The following is a 26,338-nucleotide window of genomic DNA, read 5'->3' as shown; positions in this document are numbered from 1 at the left end:
GACAAAACCCTCACCAAGGGGAAAGTTGAGGAAAGCCACCCAAGGATCCCTTTTTGCAAACTCAGAGCTGAAAGTCCAACCGGAGGGGCAGGGCACCTGCCTCGTGAAGGCCCAGACAGGGCTTTACACACGCCGAGGGCAGGACAGCGCTGGACGGGGCTTTGGGGAGGGAGCCCTGGAGAAGGTGGCCCCTGGGGATTGCACCGTGCCCAGCAAGGTTGGGGAGGCCAGGCCAGGCATGCATGCCAGGCATCTCTGCGTCCCAGTGCAGAGGCCGGGGTCAGGCCGCACACGGGCTGGAGGGGCCCTTCCCCACCCGTGCACAGCGACCACCCAGACCCTTGGCAACAACTGAACACACCGGCACAGCGTCTGCCCAAGTTTATTTTGGAAAGCAAAGAAATCAAACAAAGACTCAGAAAATAAATATCTGCAGAGAGGAAGTCCGCTTAGGCGAGGAGGCTGAGAGGGTCAGCAGGAGGTGGGTGCGCGGAGGGCGCTCGGGGGCAGGGGGCACTGGATGCTGGACCGGCTCAGTCCCTCTCTGGTTACAGGCCCCGGGGACTGGCGCGCCTGGCACGGCGGGGGACACTGCGCTGAGTCTGCGGGAGCCCACACACGGTGTCCTGGCACTGGCAGCTCTCGATGTGGGTGTAGGTGTAGGTCTTCGAGCCGCCCTGAGGGCACTGCAGCACCACCTGCCGCTGGCTGGTGCGCTCCTCCTTACAGCAGGAGCAGCTGTGGTCCAGGCCCTGGGCCTCGGCCGAGTACCTGGGGGAGGGTGGGAGTGAAGAGCTGCTCCCTGGGCACCCCCCCCACTCAGGGCACACTCGGGGCCTCGGACTCACATGGCAAAGGTCCCACAGGACCCAGAGCAGTAATTCATTGTGATGTTGTTGGAGCAGCCGTCATAAGAAATTTCCTTGGTGACGGGGATGGTGGAGCAATAGATCCTGGTCTCATTGCGAGGGATGCCTGGCAAGAGGGGGCGGGAGCTCTGGGGTGGGGTCTCCACACCTTCACACGGGGCCCACAGGTCCTTCCCCGGTGGCTTCTTCTCCCTCCCCCAGCGGGCCTGGCCTCGGCCATCCCCCAGGTGACACCCTCAAATTTAACATCTGGCTGAGAGTGGCACAGAGGGCACAGGATCCCCATGACACCATTCCCTGTGTCTCTTCCCCTTGAGGGCCCCGGATGGAGCTCCCCTGCCCAGCCGCACCTGGTGCCCAGGAGCCAGCCTCCCACCAGCTTATACTCACATTTTTTGCAGCATCCATTGGGCATGAGTGTGATGGAGCCCTGGAAAGAAGGAGAATGAGCCTGGGAGCCCCTGGGTGCCCCCCAACCATGAACAACCCCCACCTGCCACGGAGTGGGAAGGGACAGTTCCCAGTCCTGGGGACCCCCACTCACCGGGATGCAGATGCTGGGGTCAAAGTCGGGGCAGGTGATGTTAGAGACAGAGGAGATGAGCTGGTTGTGTATTTTCACACAGCTGAAGAAGGTGCAGTTATTCTTGGGGTCAGAATGTATGTCCCCAGGCTGCAGGGCACAGGACAGTCTGGTGAGGCCCAGCAGGAGGCCCGGCCGGCAAGACACCGGAACCGCCTGGAAGGCTTCCCACCACCAGCTGAGGGCAGCTTCTCAGACAGGAGGTCCAGCCTGTGGGCCCAGAGCCCCGGGCAGGTGACGCAGAGACAGCCATCAGCCCCTAGTGCACAGACATGCCTACACCCAACCCCGGCACCTGCAGATGTTTATAGATGTGATTACGTTAAAGATCTAGAGATGAGACCATCCTGGATCACACAGGTGGCCCTAAATCCAACGACAAGGATCCTAAATCCACACAGGCCCATAGAGGGGAGGGACCCAGGGAAGATGAGGCACAGAGTGGATGGGTGACACAAGCACAGCACCGCCTGGAGCCCCAGGAAGCTGAGGAGGCAAGAGGATCCCCCAGAACCCTGTGACACCCGGATCTTGGACTCTGGCTCTGAGGGCTCCTGGTGTTTCCAGCCCTAGTCTGTTCTCACTTGTCATAACCACCCCAGGACACTTGAACAGCCGTGCCCAGAGCTGAGGAGAGCCAGCCAGGGGTTGCCCATGGCTCCCAGCCAGCTCCTCCCGTGTCAAGAGACAGGATGTCAGCAGGTGGGACCCCTCACCTACCTTTAGGATGATGTTCTTATCTGGCCTCTTGATGATGCAGTGGGTCTGCACACACTTCCCACAGCACTCCTTGGGAACCTCAACCAGCTCGAAGCCCTGCAGGACACGCACCACTTGGGTTGGCGGGAAGGAGAGGTGCCCTGGGGGCGGGTGGGGGGCGGCCCGTGCTCCCGGGGTGGGGTGCGGCTTACGGGGTTGCAGGAGTTGTTGCAGGGCACGTGGGAGCAGGAGATGATGTTGAGCTGCGAGGTGCTGTTTCTCTTGGTGGTACAGACACAGTCCTGGCACTTGGACGAGTAAACTGGGGAACCCGGCTGAGGACAGACAGTGAGTGAGGCAAGGCATCTCCCACGCCTCCCACCCACCCACAGGAGGGCTGGCCCCTGCCCCGGAGCCCCCAGGGCGGGCACCCACCACCCCCCGGCCCAGGGCTCACCTGGTACTCGGCATTCCCGTGGACGCACACCCCCTTGGGCACTGGAAGAGAGAGTGGGGACATGGGTCAGGCTGGCCCTGCGGCTGACGCCCAGCCACCGGACACCGTGGGCCCTCGGGCCCCACTTACCACAGGAGTAGGACGGGCAGCACTTCCCGGGTCTGGTCTCGCTCTTCACTTCGAATCCCAGTGGGCACTTGGGCGGCGTCTCCTGGCACAGGCTGGTGTTGCACTCTGGAGGGAGGGAGGAGACCCAGTAGGTCAGGCAGGGCCTGTGGGCAGCAGCCCCCCTGACGCCCAGGCCCCCAGGCCCGCTCTGACCCCGGGGCCCCCCAGTGCCAGCCCAGCCCCTGCCCCGGGGCGGCCTTACTGCAGGACGTGATGTTGCAGCACGGGTCCGCGGGGTTGACCTCCGTGAGCGGGTAGGTGCCGTCCTCCGTGCACTCGAGGGGCTCCTGGCGACACTCCTTGGGCTCGCAGACGATGCCGCGCCCGCCCTCCAGGCACACACAGTCCTTGCAGTCGAACTCGAAGTGCTCTCCAAACTGCAGGGAGGAGGTGGGTGGGTGGGGGGCGCAGGCGGAGGAGGCGCCGCGTGGGCAGCACAGCGGGGGTCCCGTGGGAGACCTGTGCCCTCCCCGCCTCCCAGTCCTTCGGGGCAGGCTCGCTCAGGCCACGTTGCTGGTCGCACAGCCGTGACCGGCTCCCAGCATTCGCCTCCACAGGCCTGGCCCGCGGCAACAGAGACACAGACAACACGGCAGCGGCCAAGGTGTCATCTTGGGTTTAGACAGAGCATCAGATGACTGATGGGTGAGTGGCATGAAGGGGGTGGATGGACGTTTGGATCAGTGGGTGGATGGACAGATAGTTGAACAAACAAAGGGTGTGGGTGTGGGTGGGTAGGAAGAAGGAAAGAAAGAGGAAGGGGGAAGGAAGGGGACACCCCTGCTGGCTCAGCCTCCTGGGACTCAAACAACATGACTCAGGGTTTGAGACTCCTGGATTCTCGTGAGCATCCCACTGTAACCCCAAAATCTCCAGGTTCATGGGGGAACCCCACCCCAGCACCAAGGGACAGGGCCTACCTTTCTAGGCACATCGTCAGGTCCCACACAGCCTGGGAAGGGAGAGAAAAGCAGTCCTGTTAGCGGAGTCCTGGTGCCGCAGGACTGGGGTGGGTTTTGGGGGGGCCGTGTGGGCGGGCAGCGTACCACACAGCTCCACGCAGACATCGTATCCCGGGGCATAGCTCGTGGTGCCCTCCGGACAGAAGCAGCCTTCCACCAGGCTGGTGTTCGCCTCTGAGGGCCTGGGGGTGGGGATGGGGGCATGGTGAGAGGGGTGCACACACAGGCTGGGAGGCAGGCATGCTGGACCCCGAAGCCCAGGCAGCACCTGCCACCATGCACAGCCCGCAAGGCCAGCCCACCATCCCTGCGCACCTTCCAGCCACTTACCTAGACTCGCAGGTGGGCTCCTCTGCGGGACCACAGGCGCGGTACTCCCGGTGAGGCGGGCATGTCACCGCTGCAGGCAGGAGACACAAGTCAGAGGTGCCAGAATCAGGACAGAGGAGCCCACGGGCCCCCTGGTAAGGGACAGTGCTGCCCAGCATCTCCTGTCCCAGCCGCAGGTGACCGGCTGCCCGGTGCCGCCCACCTCAGTCCCCCACAGGTGCCTGGCTGTGCCTGGCAAGGCTGGCAGTAGCCCCGGGCCCCCAGCCGCTCAGGCCAACCCTTCCTCCCACCCCCAGGCCCAGCCCGGCCCCCCCAACCCGGTGTGCTCCAGGCTGGGCACAGCGCCCCATGGAGCCGAGACCCCCTCTGGCCCTCAGGACCGCAGGTCTGGGTGAGGGGCAGGCACGCACAGCAGACCCCGTGGGTGTGGTTCCGCCAGTCGACACAGATGCCCGAGTGGGCGCACAGGGCCGCGTAGGCCTGCAGGCTGGCGCACTCCAGGCCTGAGCCGGGCACGAAGCAGGTGTCGAACACGCAGGCGTCGTAGTAGTGCTGGGGGGGCACCAGGGCGTGGCACTGGGCAAACAAGCTGGAAGGGAGAGGGCGGGGGTCACGCTCTGGCCGGCCCTTCCCACCAGACCAGTACCTCCACCTGGCTGCCATCCAGGAGCCTGGCTCGGCCTACACCCCACCGAACAGGGGCCTGCAGGAGGACGGCGGCAGGAGAGCAACAGGGCCGCCTTGGGGACGAGGACAAGCTGCTGGGGGCCACATTCCTGGAGGTGGACGCTCTGCCCTAAGTGGCTGCCAGGTGCCAGAACCACCAGCACCACCCCCACCCCACCCCCCGCAAAATCCTGGCAGAGGGCCATCCAGCCTCAACTTGTACACCTGGGGACAAGGTACTCGCTCCCCACGGATGCCAGCCTTGGGAGTGCCTCCCTGCTCCCAGCCCTGAACGCCAGCTCTGTCCCCGTCAGTTGCCCTCCTTAAGGCCTTGGGCTCAGCTGGCCCTGCTGAGGCCACAAAGGGCACGGGGCTGTCTGACATCGAGATCCTCGGCCCTGGGCCCTCCGTGACTCCCCTGTGGCGCCCCAGTCCCTGTGCTCATGCCCCTGCCTTGACTCCTATTTGCAGACAGGGGGGTGCGGCATGGAGGGGCATGCCCGTCCCTGAGACCCCGCAGCTCTCCAGGCTGGGGGCAAGGGCACCTGTCTTTGATGAGCTCGCAGAGAGAAGAAGCACAGTCCTTGTGGTGGGTGGTGCTGCTGCCCCCTGGTGGTGTGATGAGTGGGCGCTTGGTGGTGACACCGGTCTGGGGACAGTGTGGCTTGGACGGGTCGTTCACCACCCAGTGGTCAGCTGCGAACTCGCAGTTGGAAACCACCTCCCCACTGGGCAGCATGCAGTCGTCCGCAGTGTTGTTGGTACAGGTGCCTGTGTTGGGAGGAAGCCCGCTTCGTACCAGCACACGGCCCCCGGCCGGCCCTGGACCCTCCTCATCTCCAACCAGCTCCCCCGGTGACCCTCAGGCCTCCAATGGGCCTCTTTCCATGGGGCCCCAAGCGGGGCAGCAAGAGAAGTACCTCACACCCTCCTCAGGGGCACAGGCACAGCCCAGGGCTGTGGGGAACCTTCTGGGGGGTGGGGGGCGAGGGGCTCACCACACTGGCCCTTGGTATTGTTGCCAAAGTGCTGGTAGGGCAGCCTGATGGAGAAGGAAAGCCCGTTGTAGGAGATGACGGCGCCCAGCTCGGGGATGTCCACCACGTAGTTGATGCCTGACTGGTACACCTGCAGCCCGTACTTCCTGTAGGGCAGCGCCACGACCTGCCTGTTGACCTGCACCTGCGTCCAGAACAGCTGGGGTCAGGAGCGCCAGCAGGGCAGACACAGTGGCCGCTCCCCCGGGGCCCTCCTGGCCACCTCAGGAAATGGAGCATCGTGGCTCTAACCAGGGTGAGTCTTCAGAGAGCACCTGAGTCACCCCACCCCTGCCTGTTTCCAGGCCTGTGCATCCGGGGTGGGGATAGGGGGAACCTCTGCCTGTCCCTCTGCCCCTGCTCTGGGCCAGACTTGTCCTGGCCAGTCCCTGGGGTAAGATAGCAAGGACCCTGCCCTCACAGGCCCCTGGAGACTCTGGGGCCTATGCTGAGGAGAGAGCCCCCCAGGCCGCACGAAGCAACACCACGCGACTGTGTGCACAGTCCCTGCACTCAGGAAGGGGGCTTCTGCCCCAGAGACCTGGGGCAAGGCGGATGGTGGGAGCAAGAGCAGGTGAGGTTAAGGGGTCCCTGACAGCCCCCAGAGGGGCCTGCTGAGCGAGGGTGTCCTCCACCTTGCCAGCGCACCTGGACCTTTATGGGCATCAGCTGCAATGTCTTGATCAACACCTCCTGAGACTCGTGGCGCACGATGAGCGTGCGTGGGCAGGACACCTGGTCGTTGACGTCGCAGTGGTAGTTATCGATGTACACTCCAAAGTTGTCCACCTTGGAGGTGATCTCCTCCACAAGCACGTAGGTGCAGTTGCCCTGGTAGCTGTAGTAGAGCCCATCGAAGGTGACGTAGTGTGGGTCCCCCCAGCCTGTGCAGTAGCCTGCGGAGGGAGCTTGGCTGAGCCACGCTGTGGGACAGGACAGGGGCAGGAGCAGGCAGGAGCCCAGGGACGGGCGGGGAGAGCAAGCAGGGATCAAAGGGGTGCCAAAAATTCTGGTCCCTGGGGCACGTGGGGCATCCGAGCCTGTGCTGTGGGATGGAGCCTCACTTTGGAGCTGGGAGGTCTGGGGCCCAAGTCCAGCTCCTCCAAACCTAGGAGCAGCCTTGCTCTGGTCCAGCCCCTCCCCTGCCTGGACCCTCTGCCTGAGGTGGGGAATGAGCAGAAGGCCCACAGCGGGCAGCCATCACGTCCACCTGGGTTCTGCGCCCCCAGACCCCGGCCCCACAGAAGGCATCAGGGGACTCACAGTCACATTCCCAGTGCCAGCAGCAGCCGTCGGGATCCAAAACTCTCACGGGCTGGAGGCCGTTGGTGCAGGTGGGCATGGGCGGGGGCTCACACTCCACCTCTACTAGCTCCACGGTGTTGTTGTACTTGCAGATGGCCATGGTGCAGTTACACAGCCACCACGTCTCATTCTCCTATGGCAGGAAGGGCGCGGGATCATCGGGGGCCAGCCTGGACCCCCTGGCCTGCAGAGAGGGTGGGCCTGAGGCCCCGTGCAGGAGGCAGCTGCCCTGCCAGCCTCGCTGAGGGGGACCTGGGACACCCTGTGCCCAAAAGGCTGCTGGAAGCCTCAGTGGTGATGCAGGGCATAGGAACGGGGGCATCTTGGATGACCAGCAGAAACGCAGCGCCTGGCATCAGACGCCTGGCTGGTGCTTATGCTCAGTGCCAAAGGGACAAAACATGGCCCACAGCACACTGACCTGTCTGGGAGGAATAAAGTCTGGGCACCCAGGAGGCTTGCTGGTGGTCGGTGTGCTTGATGTCACAGGTGTGGGTGTTTTGGGTGTTGAGGTCGGTGTCGACTTGGAAGGGGTGGGCGTTGGGGAGGGTGTGGACGGGCATGACCAGTTGAAGATCTCAAGGGTGCAGGACAACGAGCAGTTCACAAAATAGCAGGTGTCTCCGTGCGTGCCATTGTACACCACATCACCTGCAAGGGGAGAGAGACCAGGCTTCCACTGTCCAGACAGGGCTGACCACCAGGGCCTGCAGGCAGGTCCCCATGAGGCCACCAACCCCCACTTCCCTGACTCATGGCCACAGCAAAGTGGGGCCAACCACAGGGACAGCCGCCCATACCCGGCATCCAGCTGCCCAAGCAAGCTCCTGGTTTAGACTTATGCCTGACCCCTGAGCACTGGTAAAAGCAGACCAAAGCCTCACCAGCCTCTGTCACCTGAGAGCCAGAAGTGAAAAGCTTGGGTACCTGGTATGTAGTATGTGTCATTCAAAACGCAGCAGTAGACGAGGGTAGAGGAGGAGATGAATTCCGTGCTTTCACTGATGTGGGGAGAGGAGATTGAGGTCTGTGTGGGGGTGGGCCCATGGGAGGTCGTGGTGCTGGTGGTCTGTGGTGTGGGCGGCGTGGGCGGTGTGGTTGAGGAGGGCCTGGGGGTGGTCGCACTGGTGGGGGTGGTCTTCGAGGAGGGGGGACCAGAGGTCTGCGTGCCTGTCAAAATGAAGGTTTCAGGTGGGAACTCGTGGCGTCTTCATTTTAGAGGCCACAGGGACCTGATGGCAAACGCAGTCAGAAAACTGGCTTAGGGCATGACACGTGGCATGAAAAGGCTGATGTCCACCTTTCTGGCTCTCAGTTGCCACATAGATCACGCTGAGCAGGGCCCCTGGTCCACAGCATATGCAGGGGGTAGGTCCACAGGGATGAGGCTGAAGGGGTTGCCACAATACCGGTCTATCTGAGATATGCTGACCAGCTGCCCTCTGAACCCCCTCGGGGAGGTGTAGGCAGAAGTGGGAGACAGAAGGAGGGTCTCCCAGGGACCTGACTGGCAGCTTCCACTCCCTGCCCAGCCCTGGCCTGACATGATACAGTGGGTCCCCCTCAGTGGGCTGCTTTGCCTATGTTGCCCATCACACAGCCGAGGAGTGAAGGACAAGGACCTCAGGCAGCTGTGCCTGAAGAATGACATCTTGTGGGGGGAAGTGAGAGCACTCAGCTCTGCTACCCACACATAGTGTGATGGTCAGCAGTTCCCTGAGCACTCAGTGGCCCACCCTGGCCTGCAAGGGAGGCATGCTGAGCCTGTCTGGAACCTCTCTGCTACTCTCTCTCACTAGACAGACTCATGTCTGAGAAGCTACAGGGCTCCCCTAGCAGAAAAACATGCTCTCCTAGGGTAAGGAAGAACCACAGCCCATCACTGGGAACCACACTAGTTCTGTGGTGTTCATATACCTGGAATGGGTGGGAGAAGGTGAGTTACCTCTTGTTGTAGTTGCCTTTGTTTCTGTTGGCGGGGAAGGCGATCCTGTGCTGGTTGTCTCCACGATTGTTGGGGTAGGGGTCAGATGTGTAGTTGATTCTGCAGAAAAAGGGAAAGTCAACTGAGAGTTTGGAGGAAAGGAGGGCTCAGGTGGGGCTTTTGGCATGGTGGTCTTACCTGTAGGTACAGTGCTGGTGGTAGTGGTGGTCGGAGTGGTGGTGGTGGTTGTGGTGGTGGTTGGGGTTGAGGGGCCAATAGGAGTGGTGGTCAGAGTCCCTGTGGGGGTGGTAGTTGGAGTGGCGGTGGGGGTGGTGGTTGGGGTGGTGGTCAGGGTGGTGGTGGGGGTGGTTGTTGGAGTGGCAGTGGGGGTGGTGGTTGGGGTGGTGGTGGTGGTTGAGATCGGGGTGCCCGTAGGGGTGGTAGTTGGAGTCACTGTGGGGGTGGTTGTTGGAGTGGGGGTAGGGGTGGAGGTTGGGGTGGTGGTTGGGGTGGTGGTGGTGGGGGGAGTGGGGGAGGTGGTCGATGGAGTGGTGGTGGGGGTGGGGGTGGGGGTGGTGGTTGATAGAGTGGTGGCCGGGGTGGTGGTGGTGGTGGTGGGGGTTGGGGTGGAGGTCGGGGTGGTGGTCGGGGTGGAGGGGGTGGTTGGGGTGGTGGTTGATGGAGTGGTGGTGGGGGTGGGGGTGGAGGTTGATGGAGTGGTGGGGGTGGAGGTCGGGGTGGTGGTCGGGGTGGTGGTGGTGGTGGTTGATGGAGTGGTGGTGGGGGTGGAGATCGGGGTGGTGGTGGTGGGGGTAGGGGTGGTGGTCGGGGTGGTTGTGGTGGTGGTTGACAGAGTGGTGGTGGGGGTGGAGGTCGGGGTGGTGGTTGGGGTGGTGGTGGTGGGAGTGGGGGTGGGGGTCGGGGTGGTGGTGGTGGTGGTGGTCAATGGAGTGCTGGTGGGGGTGGAGGTCGGGGTGGTGGTGGTGGGGGTGGGGGGGGTGGTCAGGGAGGTGATCGGGGTGGTAGTCGATGGAGTAGTGGTCAGGGTGGAGGTCGGGGTGGAGGTTGGGGTGGTGGTCGATGGAGTGGTGGTCAGGGTAGAGGTCGGGGTGGTGGTGGTGGTGGTTGATGGAGTGGTGGTGGGGGTGGGGGGGGTGGTCGGGGGTGGTGGTGGTGGTGGTCAATGGAGTGGTGGTGGGGGTGGAGGTCGGGGTGGTGGGGGTGGAGGTCGGGGTGGAGGTCGGGGTGGTAGTCGATGGAGTGGTGGTCAGGGTGTAGGTCGGGGTGGTGGTTGATGGAGTGGTGGTCAGGGTGGAGGTCGGGGTGGTGGTCGATGGAGTGGTGGTCAGGGTGGAGGTCGGGGTGGTGGTCGATGGAGTGGTGGTCAGGGTGGAGGTCGGGGTGGTGGTCGATGGAGTGGTGGTCAGGGTGGAGGTCGGGGTGGTGGTCGATGGAGTGGTGGTCAGGGTGGAGGTCGGGGTGGTGGTCGATGGAGTGGTGGTCAGGGTGGAGGTCGGGGTGGTGGTCGATGGAGTGGTGGTCAGGGTGGAGGTCGGGGTGGTGGTCGATGGAGTGGTGGTCAGGGTGGAGGTCGGGGTGGTGGTCGATGGAGTGGTGGTGGGGGTGGAGGTCGGGGTGGTAGTCAATGGAGTGGTGGTCAGGGTGGAGGTTGGGGTGGTGGTTGATGGAGTGGTGGTTGGGGTGGAGGTCAGGGTGGTGGTTGGGGTGGTCGTGGGGGTCAATGGAGTAGTGGTCGATGGAGTGGTTGTGGTGGTGGTCAATGGAGTGGAGGTGGTGGTGGTGGTCGGTGGAGTGGAGGTGGTGGTGGTGGTCGGTGGAGTGGTGGTCGGGGTGGTGGTCGATGGAGTGGTGGTCAGGGTGGAGGTCGGGGTGGAGGTTGGGGTGGTGGTTGATGGAGTGGTGGTGGGGGTAGAGGTCGGGGTGGTGGTCAGGGTGGTGGTGGTGGTCGATGGAGTGGTGGTGGGGGTGGAGGTCGGGGTGGTGGTCGGGGTGGTAGTCGATGGAGTGGTGGTCAGGGTGGAGGTCGGGGTGGTAGTCGATGGAGTGGTGGTCAGGGTGGAGGTCGGGGTGGTAGGTCGATGGAGTGGTGGTCAGGGTGGAGGTTGGGGTGGTAGTCGATGGAGTGGTGGTCAGGGTGGAGGTTGGGGTGGTGGTCGATGGAGTGGTGGTCAGGGGTGGTCGTGGTGGTCGATGGAGTAGTGGTCGATGGAGTGGTTGTGGTGGTGGTCAATGGAGTGGAGGTGGTGGTGGTGGTCGTTGGAGTGGTGGTCGGGGTGGTGGTCGGTGGAGTGGTGGTCGGGGTGGTGGTCGGGGTGGTGGTCGGAGGAGGCGTGGAGACACAGTAGTCCGGCAGGTAACAGCACTCCACGTTGATCTCGTAGTTGAGGCAGTACGGCTGTGGTATGAGCCCCCCTGGCTTCTGGTCCTCGTTCTTGCACACCAGCCCCACGGAGATGTCGCACTGCACGGTTTGCCCGAGGTCGCCCAAGGGGATGTCGGGCCAGAAGACGGCTCTGCAGGAGATGTTGACGGCCGAGCCCATCGTGCAGACGTTCTCAATAGATTCGAAGTCCCCACCCGGTTTGGTAAAGCTGGGCTTCCCGGAGTCCAGCCAGCCCGTCCAGTGGCAGTCAGGCACGCAGGGAGGGGTAGACCTTGTGCTGGTAGGCGTGGTGGTGGTGGTCGGGGTGGTGGTGATGGTTGAGGTCGGGGTGGTGGTGGGGGTCGGGGTGGCCGTGGTGGTGGTGGTTCGGGGTGGTGGTGATGGTTGAGGTCGGGGTGGTGGTCGGGGTCGGGGTGGCCGTGGTGGTGGTGGTCGGGGTGGTGGTGATGGTTGAGGTCGGGGTGGTGGTCGGGGTCGGGGTGGCCGTGGTGGTGGTGGTGGGGGTCTGGGTGGCCAGTGGTGGTGGTGGTCGGGGTGGTGGTGATGGTTGAAGTCGGGGTGGTGGTCGGGGTCGGGGTGGCCGTGGTGGTGGTGGTCGGGGTCGGGGTGGCCGTGGTGGTGGTGGTCGGGGTGGTGGTGATGGTTGAGGTCGGGGTGGTGGTCGGGGTTGGGGTGGCCGTGGTGGTAGTGGTGGGGGTCTGGGTGGCCGTGGTGGTGGTGGTCGGGGTGGTGGTGATGGTTGAGGTCGGGGTGGTGGTCGGGGTTGGGGTGGCCGTGGTGGTGGTGGTCGGGGTCGGAGTGGCCGTGGTGGTGGTGGTCGGGGTAGTGGTGATGGTTGAGGTCGGGGTGGTGGTCGGGGTCGGGGTGGCCGTGGTGGTGGTGGTCGGGGTCGGGGTGGCCGTGGTGGTGGTGGTCGGGGTGGTGGTGATGGTTGAGGTCGGGGTGGTGGTCGGGGTTGGGGTGGCCGTGGTGGTAGTGGTGGGGGTCTGGGTGGCCGTGGTGGTGGTGGTCGGGGTGGTGGTGATGGTTGAGGTCGGGGTGGTGGTCGGGGTTGGGGTGGCCGTGGTGGTGGTGGTCGGGGTCGGAGTGGCCGTGGTGGTGGTGGTCGGGGTAGTGGTGATGGTTGAGGTCGGGGTGGTGGTCGGGGTCGGGGTGGCCGTGGTGGTGGTGGTCGGGGTCGGGGTGGCCGTGGTGGTGGTGGTCGGGGTCGGAGTGGCCGTGGTGGTGGTGGTCGGGGTGGTGGTGATGGTTGAGGTCGGGGTGGTGGTCGGGGTCGGGGTGGCCGTGGTGGTAGTGGTGGGGGTCGGGGTGGCCGTGGTGGTGGTGGTCGGGGTGGTGGTGATGGTTGAGGTCGGGGTGGTGGTCGGGGTCGGGGTGGCCGTGGTGGTGGTGGTCGGGGTCGGAGTGGCCGTGGTGGTGGTAGTCGGGGTAGTGGTGATGGTTGAGGTCGGGGTGGTGGTCGGGGTCGGGGTGGCCGTGGTGGTGGTGGTCGGGGTCGGGGTGGCCGTGGTGGTGGTGGTCGGGGTGGTGGTGATGGTTGAGGTCGGGGTGGTGGTCGGGGTCGGGGTGGCCGTGGTGGTGGTGGTCGGGGTCGGGGTGGCCGTGGTGGTGGTGGTCGGGGTGGTGGTGATGGTTGAGGTCAGGGTGGTGGTCGGGGTCGGGGTGGCCGTGGAGGTAGTGGTCGGAGCTCCTGTGGGGGTGGTTGTTGGAGTGGTGGTTGGGGTTGTGGTGGTGGTGGTTGATGGAGTGGTGGTGGGAGTCGGGGTGGGGGTGGAGGTCGGTGTGGTGGTCCGGGTGGTTGTTGGAGTGGAGGTGGCGGTGGAGGTTGGGGTGGTGGTTGGGGTGGTTGTGGTGGTTGATGGAGTGGTGGTCAGAGTGGTGGTGGTTGATGGAATGGTGGTGGTAGGGGGGGGTGGGGGTGGTGGTGGTCGGGGTTGTGGTGGTGGTGGATGGAGTGGTAGTCGGGGTGGTGGTCGATGGAGTGGTGGTCGATGGAGTGGTTGTGGTGGTGGTCAATGGAGTGGAGGTCGGGGTGGTGGTCGGTGGAGTGGTGGTCGGGGTGGTGGTCGATGGAGTGGTGGTCGGGGTGGTGGTGGTGGTCGATGGAGTGGTTGTGGGGGTGGTGGTCGGTGGAGTGGTGGTCGGGGTGGTGGTCGATGGAGTGGTGGTCGGGGTGGTGGTCGGTGGAGTGGTGGTCGGGGTGGTGGTCGGTGGAGTGGTTGTGGGGGTGGTGGTCGTTGGAGTGGTGGTCGGGGTGGTGGTCGGTGGAGTGGTGGTCGGGGTGGTGGTCGGTGGAGTGGTGGTCGGGGTGGTGGTCGGTGGAGTGGTGGTCGGGGTGGTGGTCGGGGTGGTGGTCGGGGTGGTGGTCGGAGGAGGCGTGGAGACACAGTAGTCCGGCAGGTAACAGCACTCCACGTTGATCTCGTAGTTGAGGCAGTACGGCTGTGGTATGAGCCCCCCTGGCTTCTGGTCCTCGTTCTTGCACACCAGCCCCACGGAGATGTCGCACTGCACGGTTTGCCCGAGGTCGCCCAAGGGGATGTCGGGCCAGAAGACGGCTCTGCAGGAGATGTTGACGGCCGAGCCCATCGTGCAGACGTTCTCAATAGATTCGAAGTCCCCACCCGGTTTGGTAAAGCTGGGCTTCCCGGAGTCCAGCCAGCCCGTCCAGTGGCAGTCAGGCACGCAGGGAGGGGTAGACCTTGTGCTGGTAGGCGTGGTGGTGGTGGTCGGGGTGGTGGTGATGGTTGAGGTCGGGGTGGTGGTGGGGGTCGGGGTGGCTGTGGTGGTGGTGGTTGGGGTGGTGGTGATGGTTGAGGTCGGGGTGGTGGTCGGGGTCGGGGTGGCCGTGGTGGTGGTGGTCGGGGTGGTGGTGATGGTTGAGGTCGGGGTGGTGGTCGGGGTCGGGGTGGCCGTGGTGGTGGTGGTGGGGGTCTGGGTGGCCGTGGTGGTGGTGGTCGGGGTGGTGGTGATGGTTGAAGTCGGGGTGGTGGTCGGGGTCGGGGTGGCCGTGGTGGTGGTGGTCGGGGTCGGGGTGGCCGTGGTGGTGGTGGTCGGGGTGGTGGTGATGGTTGAGGTCGGGGTGGTGGTCGGGGTCGTGGTGATGGGAGTGGTCGTGGGGGTCAGGGGTGTGGATGTGGGACACGGCAGGCAGCAATTGACACGGATCTCGTAGTCGTAACAGACGGCGAAGGGGCCGTTTCCAAACTGGTCTTCATTGTAGCAAATGAACCCCAAGGACACATCGCACTGGGCCTTCTGGCCGGCCTGCTCCCAGCTGAGGTGGGGGTCCGTGGCCAGCCTGCACTCGATCTCCTCGGGGGCCCTACAGACGCTGTCGAAGGTCTCCCGGTCTCCAACATTCTGCTCAGTGGGATGGTTCTCGTTGATCCAGTCGGACCAGAAGCAGCACAGCCCTGGGGTAGCAACACCCGATGTTGGTCCCTACCCTGGGCGCAGCTCCAGGGAGCTCACCGGGCCTCCCAGAGGTCAGGGTCCCACGGCTGCCCTTCCTGAGAATGTCAGGATGGACGCCACGTCTGCCCTCCTCCTGCAGCTGAACGCTGCACCCCTCATGCCACACCTGGGTGATGGACCCTGGCCTCAGGGCCCCCAACCCCTTCCCCAGCTGCTGTCAAATCCTGCTGCCCCCAAAAAAAGTAAATCCAGGAAGAGTGACCCATTTCAGTGAGGAAGCCCGCGGGAAGGGGCCTGGTCTGGGCTCCCAAGCGACGGTGTCACCCAGAGCCAGCGAGTCCCTGGGGTCAAGGCCCGGAAAGCACCCTCTGGGCAGAAGGGAGCAGCACCACTGCCTGACCCCTCCCATGTCCCCGGTCTCCCAGAAAGTTACTGGGAGCCCTTCCCGGCACCTCCCCTCCCAGCCGCGCACCCGTGCGACCCCCACAGGACCTACCCGGAACTTGCGAGGACGAGGGTGGAAATACAGAAGAACCGGGAAGGAAAGAAGCCTGGCGTTAGGTAGTTCAATCTTTTTTAAAAATCTTGTTAATTTTTACGACTTTCTTTCCAGTGGCTGTTACCCCCCGGGTGGCCTGTCCATTGGTGGCTGCCACCTCCGTGGCATGGACGGCATGGACACAGGGACACCTAGGGACCTTCTTCTGCTTTCTCAGGGACAACCTCAGGGGTGTTCTCCTGCTGGCTCAGGAATGTCCCCCCAGTCACCTTCACGCCAGTCTGGGCTTGGGGATGTGGTCGTGAGGCTGGCACCTCAACTCGAAAGGCCAGGGGCCCAGGGGACATCCCTTGAGCAGAGACGCCCGTCGTTTTGACCGCCCACCCACAAGCAGAGGTGAGAACCTGCTACACTCGCCCCCAGAAGGGCCACACCTGCTGGGCTCAGCGAAGCCAGGCACTCGGGGAAGTAAGGGGGGCATGGCCCTGGGGCCTTACTTACCTGTGCTGGGTGTCGGGGTGGTGGTGGTGGTGGTGGTGGTGGTGGTGGTGACGGGGGTGGAGGTGACAGGGATCGTAGTGGAGGGCAGGGGGGTTGAGGTCACGCAGATGTTGAAGTGCCTCTCCACGGTCCCGTTGGGGCCACAGATCTCCCAATAGCAGAAGAAGCCATCCTGGGTGTAGTTGAGAATCTTCCCTGGGGGGCAGGAGGAAGGCCCATGTCCACACGGCAAGAATGAGACTCTCAAGAACCCCCCAGGTGTCCCCTAGCTCCAGCAAGCGCTAGGCCAAGCCCCTCACCCGACCTCCAGAAACCCAGGGGGTCCCCCATCAGGGCACAGGAGCCGGCTAGAAGAAGGGATGACCTGGGCTCCCCATCACAAGTCTGAGCCAGCTCTGAGCCGGGAAAGCCCCCAGGGGGCCACAGGGACAGGGAGGGCAGCCTGGGGGCTCTCCTTGGGGGAGGAGGCCCTGGCCGGCCACCTCGGGGTAACGCAGAGGGTGGCTTACCTTCATCCCACCAGCACACAACTTTCGAGGAGTTGGTACACACGCTGTGAAGCAAGTACAGAGCTGCAGACCCTGAGGCCAAAGCCAGGCCCCTCCCGGCTCCCAGCCCCCCACCCCGAGCGCCCCGCAGGATGTGGGGCAGGATGTGGGGCAGGAGCCCCAGCTCCTCGGCTCTTCCCATGCAGAGGGGGAGCTCGCATGCCTACGGCCTGGATCCTAGGGGTGCCCGTGGGCCCGTGTGCATGACGTGCTGGTGCAGGTGGGCATGTAGGTGTGCGTGCATGTGTGCATCCATGAACATGCAGTGTGCTGGTGCGCACGGCTTTTAGGTGTGCATGTGCATGCACCTGACCTCCCCCAGGCCCCCTGCAGCCTGAGCCCAAGTACCAAGAGTGGCAGTCCTTCTCGGCGGGAACAGATGCTCCAGGTGGGTAGTGTGTGTCCCCGACATAGCAGCCACATTTGTCTGCTGTGACGCATTTCTTCAGGTCCTCGTCATAGATGGGCCTGTCCTTGGGGCACCGGGGGTAGCAGCCTGGAGGGCACAGGGCAGGGGGCTTAGGCCACTGCAGAGGGCCGTTTGTCCACCAGACCCCACCCGTTGCCACAACCCCCAGCCACAAGGCCCTGCACACCGCCATTCAGCCCTAGAGACAGCCAGGTCCCACCCAGCCTCCTGGGGAGGTGAGGGAGGGCGCCCTGAGCCCCCGACCCTGTGTCCCCCCCATGGGCTAGGATGCTCCCTCCCCAGAGGTGGCTCAGTCTCTCATGCCCCCTAGTTCTCAGCCACAGTCCTTGTCACCCCGCCCTGTCCTCCCTAACCTCTTCCGACCTTCGGGTCTCTGTCAACCTGCTCCTTACTGCCTGTCTCCAGGCCAGGGGCTCGGCTCAGGGCACACGCTCTGTGGCCAGGTGAGCCCGACCCGTCCAGACCTCAGGCCCCCAGCCCCACGGGGCCGCTCTCAGGCCAGCCTGTGGGTGTCCGGGGCGCCATGGCCGCCCCCGAGGCCCCCACTCACCCTCCAGGTAGGACACGGAGATGTTGGAATGGATGCCATTGATGGTTCTACAGGTCTCGAAGCTCCGATTCCCGCACGGCTCGTAATGCCACTCACACTCGTCCGGGGGGTTGTAGTAGTCGCAGAATATGGCTGGGGGGAGGGGTCAGCTTCAGGGGGCGCCAAGGCCAGGGTCGGGGGAGACGCGCCAGCATGGCCCCTGAGGGGCGACACCTGGCCCGGGGCTCGGGACAACGTGCGCCCCGTCTCCTCCGTGGGCAGGGAGAGCCGCCCGCCCGCAGGGCAGCCCCAGCACCGAGACAGGTGGGCACTCACGGCACAGGTCTGGCGTCCTCCAGAACACACAGGCCCCCTCCTTTGTACACTCCTGGGCGTAGGAGGCCACAGCGGAGCAGAAGCACTCACAGTCCCCGCCGGAGTCACAGGAGCAGGAGTCATGGACGCAGGCCTCGTAGAAGGGCTTGGGGTCCACCTGGGGGAGAAGACTCTGCCTCAGGCCCACACCGCCACCCGGGGCCAGACCTGCCCTGGGGCCAAGGAACTCGGGACCCCCCGGACCAGGGCACCATCACCCAGCACCAGCCTCCCAGGGAAGCCTGGGGGGGACAGGGGTCCAGAGACCGGTGGCCTGCCCTCCACACCCCCCACCACTGCCTGGAGCCATGGGCCTCTGGGCCTCAGGGGCTTATGTGTCCTTTCTTCCTCTTTGGAAGGCACCGGAGGAGCAGCGAGCTGGGGGTCTCGGGGAAGGTGGGACCTCAGGCCCAAGGACAGAAGATGCAGTTGACACTGCCCGGTGGTGACCACGGTGTGACCCCAGCTTGACCCCCCCCCCGGCCCACACACCTTGCTGTGGCAGCTGCTGAAGACAGAGCTCTTGATGATGCTGCACTGCTTCTCAGCCCAGGCGAGGCGGTGAGGTCTCAGGACGCAGGGCTCCGGGGTGCTGCTCACGTCAGGACACGTGGGGGCCTCCTTCCAGCTGTTCCCGAAGTCCAGCTCGCTGTCCACCACCATGTGGTCCCTCGTGGTGAAGTCATTGCTGGAACGCTGGTCAAAGTTGCCGCACAGCCCGCACACCGTGCCCTGCAGAGACGGCGAGCCAGCGGCTTCGAGACGGGCTCGTGGGAGGGAAGGCAGCCGGTCCCCTCATGCCCCTGGGGAGGCCAGGCAGGGGAGGGCCACCACGCACCTTGTAGGATGGGGACAGCTTGATGAAGATGGTCGTCTTCCTGTCCCAGATGATGATGACACCAATGCTCGCCTCCACCACTAGGTACTGGCCCACATCCCGCGTGGTGTAGGACACGGCGTGGCCTGTGTCGCGCTGGACCACCAGGCGCTGCTTGTTCTCGAGCTTCAGCTCCGTCCTCTGTGCCCGGGGAGAGGCCCCGTCACTGGTCGGGTCCGAGGGTCCCCGAGGGCTCCCGTGACCCCAGGGTCAGGCAGCACTCACCCCTATGAATATTTTGATGGCCTTGGAGCAGGTGACCCCCGTGGTGCCACAAGGAACGTTCTCAGTGATGATGCTGAAGGAGCCCAGGGAGGCATTGTGGCCGCAGTAGTCCTGGGGACCCACAGAGGATGTGAGCCAGGCTGGCTAGGCCACCTGGACCCCACCCTGGCACGAGGACCCTGAACCACACCCACGAGCCCCTCAGTCCCCGTGCGCTGCGGGAGGGTCACAGAACAGGAGCACCGAGGGAGGGCCAGCAGTACCCCTCGCTGGGCGCTGACCACGGGACCAGGGCCAGGCCTCACCTGAGCAGCCACATAGGAGCAGTGTCCGTCAAAATCATAGTACTTCCCGTCAAAGGTGATGTAGTGCCCACTCCCGTAGATGGAGCAGGAGCCATAGCACACGGACTGCGTGCACGTCCAGCGCCCTCTCTGGCAGGTGCTGAGGAGAGTGGGAAGTGGGCCTGGAGGGGTCACAGGGGCCCAGCCCCCCCCACTGGACAGCCCCGCCGACAGCTCACGAACCACACCTACACACACGCATCCGTGTGGACCTCGCCGCCCTCGTGTCCCCACCACATGTTCCCACCCGTGCCCAGAGTGGGGCCGATGGAGCCAGGCCACTTACCAGGTGTTGCAGTCCACCTTGATCTTGTCCCCTGGGGAGTACAGGTCATGGTTGTGCACGCACGGGCAGTCCTTCTCCACGACACAGCCACCACGGCCATCGTCCAGCAGCCCACTTGGGCAAATGCAGCCACTGACACACTCCGTCTGATACTGCAGGGGCCGGGAAGTGGGGCTCAGGGCTTCGATGCCAGGTCCAGGGGGCCCAGCCGGCCCTACTCAGGGCCGCCCCGTCTCCTCACACTGTGGACGCCCCTCTGTCCCCCGCCCTCTGTCCTGCCTCGGGCTCTCTGCTGTGCCTAGAGACAGCAAGGGCTACCTCCCCCGTGCCCTTGGTGGGCTAGGCAGGGACCCACAGGGCCCCACCTCCTTCCCCAGGACAGGGAGGGCCGGTAAGGCCTGTGTGTGTGGAATCCCGCCTCCCCCGCCCCCATGGTGGCCCCTACACGCACGTGGCCGGCAGCCAGTGTCTGGCAGCTGACAGGTCGTGGGTTCTGGATGGCCACCGCTGTCAGGTTGTTGCAGTCAATGTGGATCTTTGGGGATGGACAGCCTGTAGGACAGAGGAGGCCATCCTGGCTTAGCTGGAGTGGGGACGTGGTGGGTACGGGGCAGGTGAGGGACAGGAAGCCGTGCGCTCAGCTGTTACTTACTCTGGCCAAGCAGCTTGACCTGCATGCAGTGCAGCCTCCCGTTCCGGCAAACACTGAGGGGGAGAGGTGGGAGCTGAGTAGGCTCATAGGGGCAGGGGGCGGAGGGGGGATGTGGGCCCCCCCCAGATAGAGCACGCCCTCCCAGCCCTCCCACCAGCCCCAGGCCACCCACCATCGCTCCTCCTGCCTCAGCACCACTTCTCCGGCCTCGAGGTAGAGGCCATGGTAGTAGCAGGAGCACTTGGCCAGGGACACACAGCGGCCCTTCTCGTCCAGGAAAGTGTGGACCGGGCAGCCGCAGCCGTCCACAGGCGCGAAGCCCTGCACACAGTGGGTGTCGGCCTCGGAGAGCGAGCGGCAGGTCTGCTGGCAGGTGGTCAGGTTGTACAAGAAGACCTGCGAGTTGGGGCAGGAGCCCACATCCTCATCTGTAGGGGGAAGGGAGGGGCCAGCGTGAGGGTCGGAGGGATGGGCCCCAGCTGTCCTCCCACAGGCCGTCCCTGAGCCCCCTGCTCCCAGGACAGACAGATGCTGGCCCAGCCACGGGCTGACAAGGGCAGGCTCCCCAAGGCCTAGAGGGCGCACGGCAGCAAAGAGCAGCAGAGGGCTGACCCCTCCCGCCACTGGGGCCCCCAGACACCCCAGAGGGGACGGCACTCACTGCACACTTGCTCCCGCCAGCCCCACAGCATGATGCCCTTGGTGGCACAGGCACGGGCGTAGGAGGACAGCGCGGCACACATGCAGCTCTCGCTGTTCTGGCAGTTACATGTGTCATATTTGCACCTCTGGAGGCAAAGTGAGGCAGGCAGTGAGGGAGGGAAGCGGGTGCACACCCACGTGCACCCACACGCAGACACACACGTGCGCTTGCACAAACATGCTCAGCAACCTCCAGCGGCAGCCTCGCCGGCAGGGGTCAGCTACAAGCAGTGCGGGTGCGGGGGCCACCCACCTTGTAATACTCCGAGGGGTCCACGGCTGCGTGGCACTTGCTGAAGGGGGTCTCTGTCTTCTTCAGTAGGGAGCACCAGTGCTCGGCATAGTTGGCTGCAGAGGGGCCAGGAACCTCAGCGGGGCGGCCCCCCCTCTAGCAGCCCCCCAAGCCCAGCTGCCTGGCCACCCAGGCTGGAAAGACTGTGCCCCTGCCCCCCACACTGGCCCGGCCCCTCCCGCCCAGGGCAAGTCCCGCCCCTCATCAGGTGGGGCGCCCCCCCCCCCCGTTCCCCTCCCTCTACCTCCCCTGACCGGGTGGGCAGTTGTGTGCAGGCACAGCCCTGCCCCTGACGAGGGCCGCCACCCAGTGATTAGCAGGCGGGCCCAGGGCCCTCTGCTGTGTCTCTTGGCGGACGGCCACCACGGGCCACCGTCAACCAGCCACGTGGCCGAGGGCAGCCGGTGGATGGGCTGGCCACCCGGCCGGCACCTGCCCCCACCCGCACGTTGCGGGCCCCCCGAGTCCAAGCCTCACCGCTCTCGATATTGAGGGAGCAGGGGTCGTCCAGCCAGTCTAGCTTGTCGTGGCAGTTCGACTGCGCCTTCCAGGAGTTGGCAAAACTGGCCCCTGTGGCCTCCACCAGCCCACCAGGCGTCTTAAAGTCATCCCCTTCCTGGCCATTGAAGTTCCCACAGAGCCCTGGGGGGGCCAGGACAAGGTTGGGAAGAGGCAGGGCGACAGGGGGACGGGGCGGGCCCCGAGCGGGGCCTCTGTGGGGACCCGCTGAATGGCGCCACTCACCCTGCACGTGCCCCTGGGCAACCTGGTCCAGCGTCAGGAAGAGCTGCATGACGGGCAGCAGCTGCACCTGCAGCCTGAGGCCGAAGGCGGTGTTCACCATGAGGTGGTAGGAGGACGGTTGGAAGACGGAGAAGCTGGCTGCAAGGCAGGCGGCAGGGGGGTCCCACCTGGTTGGCAGGGGCTCCGGGGATGGAGGGGCTGCCCTCCCCCACCCGACTGGGTGCTCCAGGGGCAGGACTCACCTGTCACGTGGGGCAGGTTCACCTCCAGCTCGTTCAGCAGCACGCTGCCATCGGACTTGAAAGCCAGCACCTGCAGAGGGAACAGAGCAGACAGCAGGGCTGAGCAGGGCCTCGGGGACCCTGGGGTGCTGGGCAGGGAGAAGGGGGGCACCCACGTTCTTCCTGTTGTCAGGCCAGCAGCACCACCGTCTTCAGGCAGGTCTGCTTGTCCGTGGAGCCGCAGGGGGCCAGCTCGCCCAGCAGGGCATAGGAGTCGTTGTGGTCACCCTGTGGGGGACGGGGGGTGGTGGCAGTGACCGGCGTGGAGCCTAATGCAGGGCCGGGCTCTGCCCACACGCTGCCCCCCAGCTACCTTGATCAGCACGTAGTAACAGTCCCCGTGGAAGGTGTACTTCTTCCCGTCGAAGGTGGTGATGTGGGAGCCGCCTTCCAGGCTGCAGGTCCCCGGGCACGGCAGGTCTTTGCACACCCAGCGGCCGGCGGTGCAGACGCTGTGGGTGGTGGGGAACAGCATCAGGCTCCACTGCCCCCAGGCCTGCCCCCCAGCCCGCTGACTCCCTGTGTCCCCCCAGCCCCAGGCCCTAGACCCACCACTCCTCGCATTCATTGGTGATCTGCTGGCCGGGCGAGTACAGGTGCCCGTGAAGCCTGCAGTGGCACTGGCTCACGGGGATGCAGCCACTGCCTGTGATGTCGTCGTACACGGTGCCTGCACAGGACGGGTGTGACGTCACCCTCGGCTGCCTCAGAAGGCCCCGGGAAGCCCCACACTGCGGCTCTTGCTGCAGGGGCCAAGGCCCCGGACGGGCGCTCGGAAGGCGGGGTGATCCCCTAGGTGGGGTCGCCAACCAGGCCTCCCTCTCCCCCCACAGATGCTCCGGTCCTTTGGGCAACATATGTGCCCCCGCATGTCATCCAGTCAGGGGTGGCCTCCAGACCCCGCAAGCAGGGCAGCAGGACACTTGCTCACGGAGCGCTGACCGGGAAGGATCCCCCACACCAAGACCCCCCCAAGGTCGCCACTGTGTGTGTTGCAGGGGAGGGGTCTTCAGCACTCGCATCTCCTCTACCTGGTGTCAGGGACGGGGCACCGCACCTCGCTCCTGGCACCGGCGCTACCCCCACCAGCCGCACACTGCCCCCCGCCCCAGAGCAGTGCCACCAGCCTCACCCCGCGGCCCCCCAGCACGCACCTTCCGGGCAGAAGCAGCCATCCATGTGGTGCTCCTCACACAGGCTGCTGACCTCCAGGTGAGAGCAGGTGTCCATGCAGGGCGAGCCGCTCTCCAGGTAAACCATGTTCCCAGGGCAGCTCTTGGCTGGGAGGACAAAGGAAGGCCCCTGAGCCGGCAGAGTCGCCGAGGGGGGCCACACAGCGGGCAGGGGAGCCCCTGAGCGCCCACCTCGCATGCTGAAGCCTGGGCCACTGCTGAGTCAGCACCCACACAGCCCCCCAGGCCAGGATGCCAGGCCACCCAGCCCCCTGGACGGTCCCCCCAACAGTCCCCCAACTCAGGGCCCCAAGGTGCCCTGCCTCCCACCTGCCCTGGCGGCACTTACGGCACAGCTCAGCCGTCCTCCAGTTGCCGGGCTGCCCGCCCGCGTGGGAGCACTGGCGGGAGAACTCGGCGAGGGTGCTGCAGGCGCAGGAGGTGCCCACCGGGCACCGGCAGCGGTCCTGGGCGCAGGCCTGCACGTACAGCTCCAGCGGCAGGAGGCCCAGGCAGTCTTTGAAGGCCGAGGCCGTCAGCAGCCTCTCGCACTCCGCGCGCTGCAGACACATGGGCGCCGGGTGAGGACCACACGCCCCCTCACCTCCCGGCCGCCCACGGCCCCCCAGCCCCCCAGCTCGCCCCGGGCCGACGACGCACATGCTCAGAGCAGGACTCCAGGGCCGGCTCCTCCTCGGGGTCATCGCACACCACACCGGGCTTGTTGATCTTCTGCATGGTCCCAAACTCGATGGCACTGAAGAGCACGCCTGGGGACACAGCCCGTCAGTGGTCACCCCGCCTGCCCCGCCCGCCCCTCACCCACCTGCCAGGCCCCGGGGAGGCCCTCACCATCAGAGAGGAACTCCGAGTAGGTCTGCAGCCCATTGTAGTCCCCGCAGAGGCCACATGTGTGGTTCTGGAACCTACTGTCCAGCTCCAGCTGTTGGGGGAAGAGGAGGCAGGGATGGGCTGGCGGCCAGCAGGACAGGGCCACCACGGTGGGTCTCCCACGGCCAGGCTAGCCTCGGGACGTCCGAAGTGGGCTTCGGAGGTGATAGGAGGCACAGCATGTCTGGCAGGGTGGGGGGCGGCACCCCAGGCCCTGATGGTACCCTCTCCGGGTGGGCTGCAGTCCCTGCGGGACTCCTCATGACCAGGCTCGGGCCCCAGCCACCACACCCCCCTGGGATCCCCAGCCCGCAGGCCCATGGTGGGAGCTGCACCCACCATGAGTGAGTCTTCCCGGTTCCACATGAGGGTGAGTCCAGCACGGGAGTAGACCTTGGTATAGGCGTCGTTCTTCTCAATGAGCAGCCCAGAGCTGTAGTGTGGGGTGCTGACCCTGGGGAAGGGGCATCGGGCAGGGGTCACCCGCCGGCCCACACAGCCCCCACCACGGCAGGTCTCCCACCATCCTGCGGCGCAGAGGCCACTGAGGCTGTGCTTGGGCGGGAGGGATGGCCAGGACCACAGACAGGGTGGCCACCTCCTTGTCCAACCCCCCACCCATCCCCCTCCCCACACCTCTCCTCAGAGCAAGGCTGCCCAACCCCTGGCCCGGGCTGGCCGAGGGGCTCGCTTGCCCCAAGTCTGCGCTCCCTGGGCCTGGACCCACCCGTTGTGGACACTGGAGGTGACAAAGGACAGACACTGCAGGAGGCTGGGCAGGAATGCAGCTTAGAGCCCCATTGTTCCAGAGACAATGGGGGACAATCACCTGGGAGGGGCTCCCACTGCTGGCCCCCCACTTCTGTAACTGGAGCCTGGTAACAGGGAGGCCCCCTCCTCCTGGGAGGGCCCCTAGCGGTCTGGCCCATTCCTCCCACGGGGCGGCGCCCCTCTTGCCCCCCACTCACAAGGCCCCGTTCACCACAACCAGCTGCGGGGTGAGGTAGATGGTGTCGTCCTTGATGCTCAGCAGGATGTACTCAAGCTGGGGGTGCTTCCCATCTCTGCCCGCGCCCCGCTTCAGGTGAACCGCGAACTCCTTATAGGAGTCCCTGCAGTCGGACGCGAAGTTGTAGTCACACAGGCCCGGGAAGCGGAAGACGTCCCCATCGAAGGTCTTGTAGTGGAAGTCGCCCCAAGTGCTGCAGACGCTGTGGCCGTGGTTCCGGGTCCTGCCCTCTGGGAGAGCGGGAGACGCAGGGGTGAGCAGCCCGGGCCCCCCGGAGGCCTGTTCCGAGGCCCTACCTGGCAGCTGCCCGCAAGGGACCCTCCTTGGCCACCCCGCCCAGGGGGGTCTCAGCCCCCTGAAAGGACATCTCCAGCTGCCACACCCTCGCACCCCAGCCCGGCACGGAATGCAGCCATTTGCCGAGTGGGCAGCGAGGGCCGTGGGGCTCCCCGGAACGCTGGGCTCCCTGTCCGCCTAGCCCAGTGCCCCCTGCCCTGTTGCTGTCTGGACCCAGGCAGCCTCCCCCTGCTCCCACCGCCCCTCATCCAACAGGACTGCATCCCTGCACCCCCAGACAGTGTCCCGTTGTGTCCAAACGTCAGGGGCCAGTTCCCCTCCAGGGGTTTTTCCACCCAACGCGCAAGGGGTGGAGGTGTCCCCATCTTGCGTTCCCAGTCTTCTCTGTCTGGAGCGACCCTTTCATCCTGTGGCCAAACACCCTACTCTGCAGAAGGATCATCTTGGCCTTGGCCCCCCGCGGGTCCCTTACTCCCGGGCCCTCTCAGCTGCCCCTGCCTCCCACACACACCCCTGGACAGAGGCCCAGCTCAGGTGTTTCCAGCAGGAGATCGTCCTCAAAGGCATGGCACAAACCCAAGACCCCCTTCCCTCCTTCCTTCCCTCCACCCAAAGTCAGCAGGGGCTCAGGAGCAGGATGCCTGACCCAAGCAGCGCACCCCAAAGGAGGGGCAGCGGAGGGTCGCCAACTCCCAGGTAGGACACCTGCCCTGGGCCACCCCAGCCTTCCTGCCGCCCCTCACCTCTCTGGAGCTCTGCACCCCTGGCCGAGCTCAGGACCAGGCAGATGGCCACCAGGCGGGCTAGTGGCAGCCCCATGGTGGCTCGGGAGGGCAGCAGGGAGAGCACCTGGGGCAGGGGTC

At 65.3% G+C, this 26,338-nt stretch overlaps 1 protein-coding gene across 1 annotated transcript; it reads right to left on the bottom strand.

The window, feature by feature from the left end:
• Positions 1-366: 366 nt before the first annotated feature.
• On the bottom strand, positions 367-26,338 carry MUC2 (mucin 2, oligomeric mucus/gel-forming). Its single transcript, XM_038563537.1, is given in 51 exon segments — positions 367-771; positions 849-975; positions 1,260-1,299; positions 1,414-1,542; positions 2,173-2,268; positions 2,364-2,486; positions 2,609-2,649; positions 2,738-2,842; positions 2,979-3,153; positions 3,697-3,728; positions 3,823-3,920; positions 4,069-4,138; positions 4,479-4,657; positions 5,280-5,505; positions 5,733-5,916; positions 6,420-6,667; positions 7,035-7,209; positions 7,498-7,727; positions 8,004-8,038; positions 12,308-12,971; positions 13,804-14,820; positions 15,318-15,323; positions 15,822-16,016; positions 16,331-16,374; positions 16,718-16,865; positions 17,350-17,481; positions 17,665-17,821; positions 18,196-18,435; positions 18,542-18,721; positions 18,806-18,916; positions 19,111-19,249; positions 19,436-19,587; positions 19,887-19,987; positions 20,088-20,140; positions 20,260-20,515; positions 20,749-20,875; positions 21,043-21,137; positions 21,559-21,723; positions 21,826-21,963; positions 22,068-22,137; positions 22,223-22,237; positions 22,239-22,334; positions 22,420-22,558; positions 22,659-22,776; positions 23,261-23,386; positions 23,628-23,838; positions 23,939-24,048; positions 24,131-24,221; positions 24,509-24,623; positions 25,138-25,408; positions 26,219-26,338. Coding segments are annotated over 51 exon segments (8,094 nt in total). The 5' UTR covers positions 26,295-26,338; the 3' UTR covers positions 367-548.

Source organism: Canis lupus, chromosome 18 (assembly GCF_011100685.1).
Source record: "Canis lupus familiaris isolate Mischka breed German Shepherd chromosome 18, alternate assembly UU_Cfam_GSD_1.0, whole genome shotgun sequence".
Classification (NCBI taxonomy): domain Eukaryota; kingdom Metazoa; phylum Chordata; class Mammalia; order Carnivora; family Canidae; genus Canis; species Canis lupus.
Note: the sequence above shows the minus strand (reverse complement) of the source record. Positions and strands in the feature narration are given on the sequence as shown.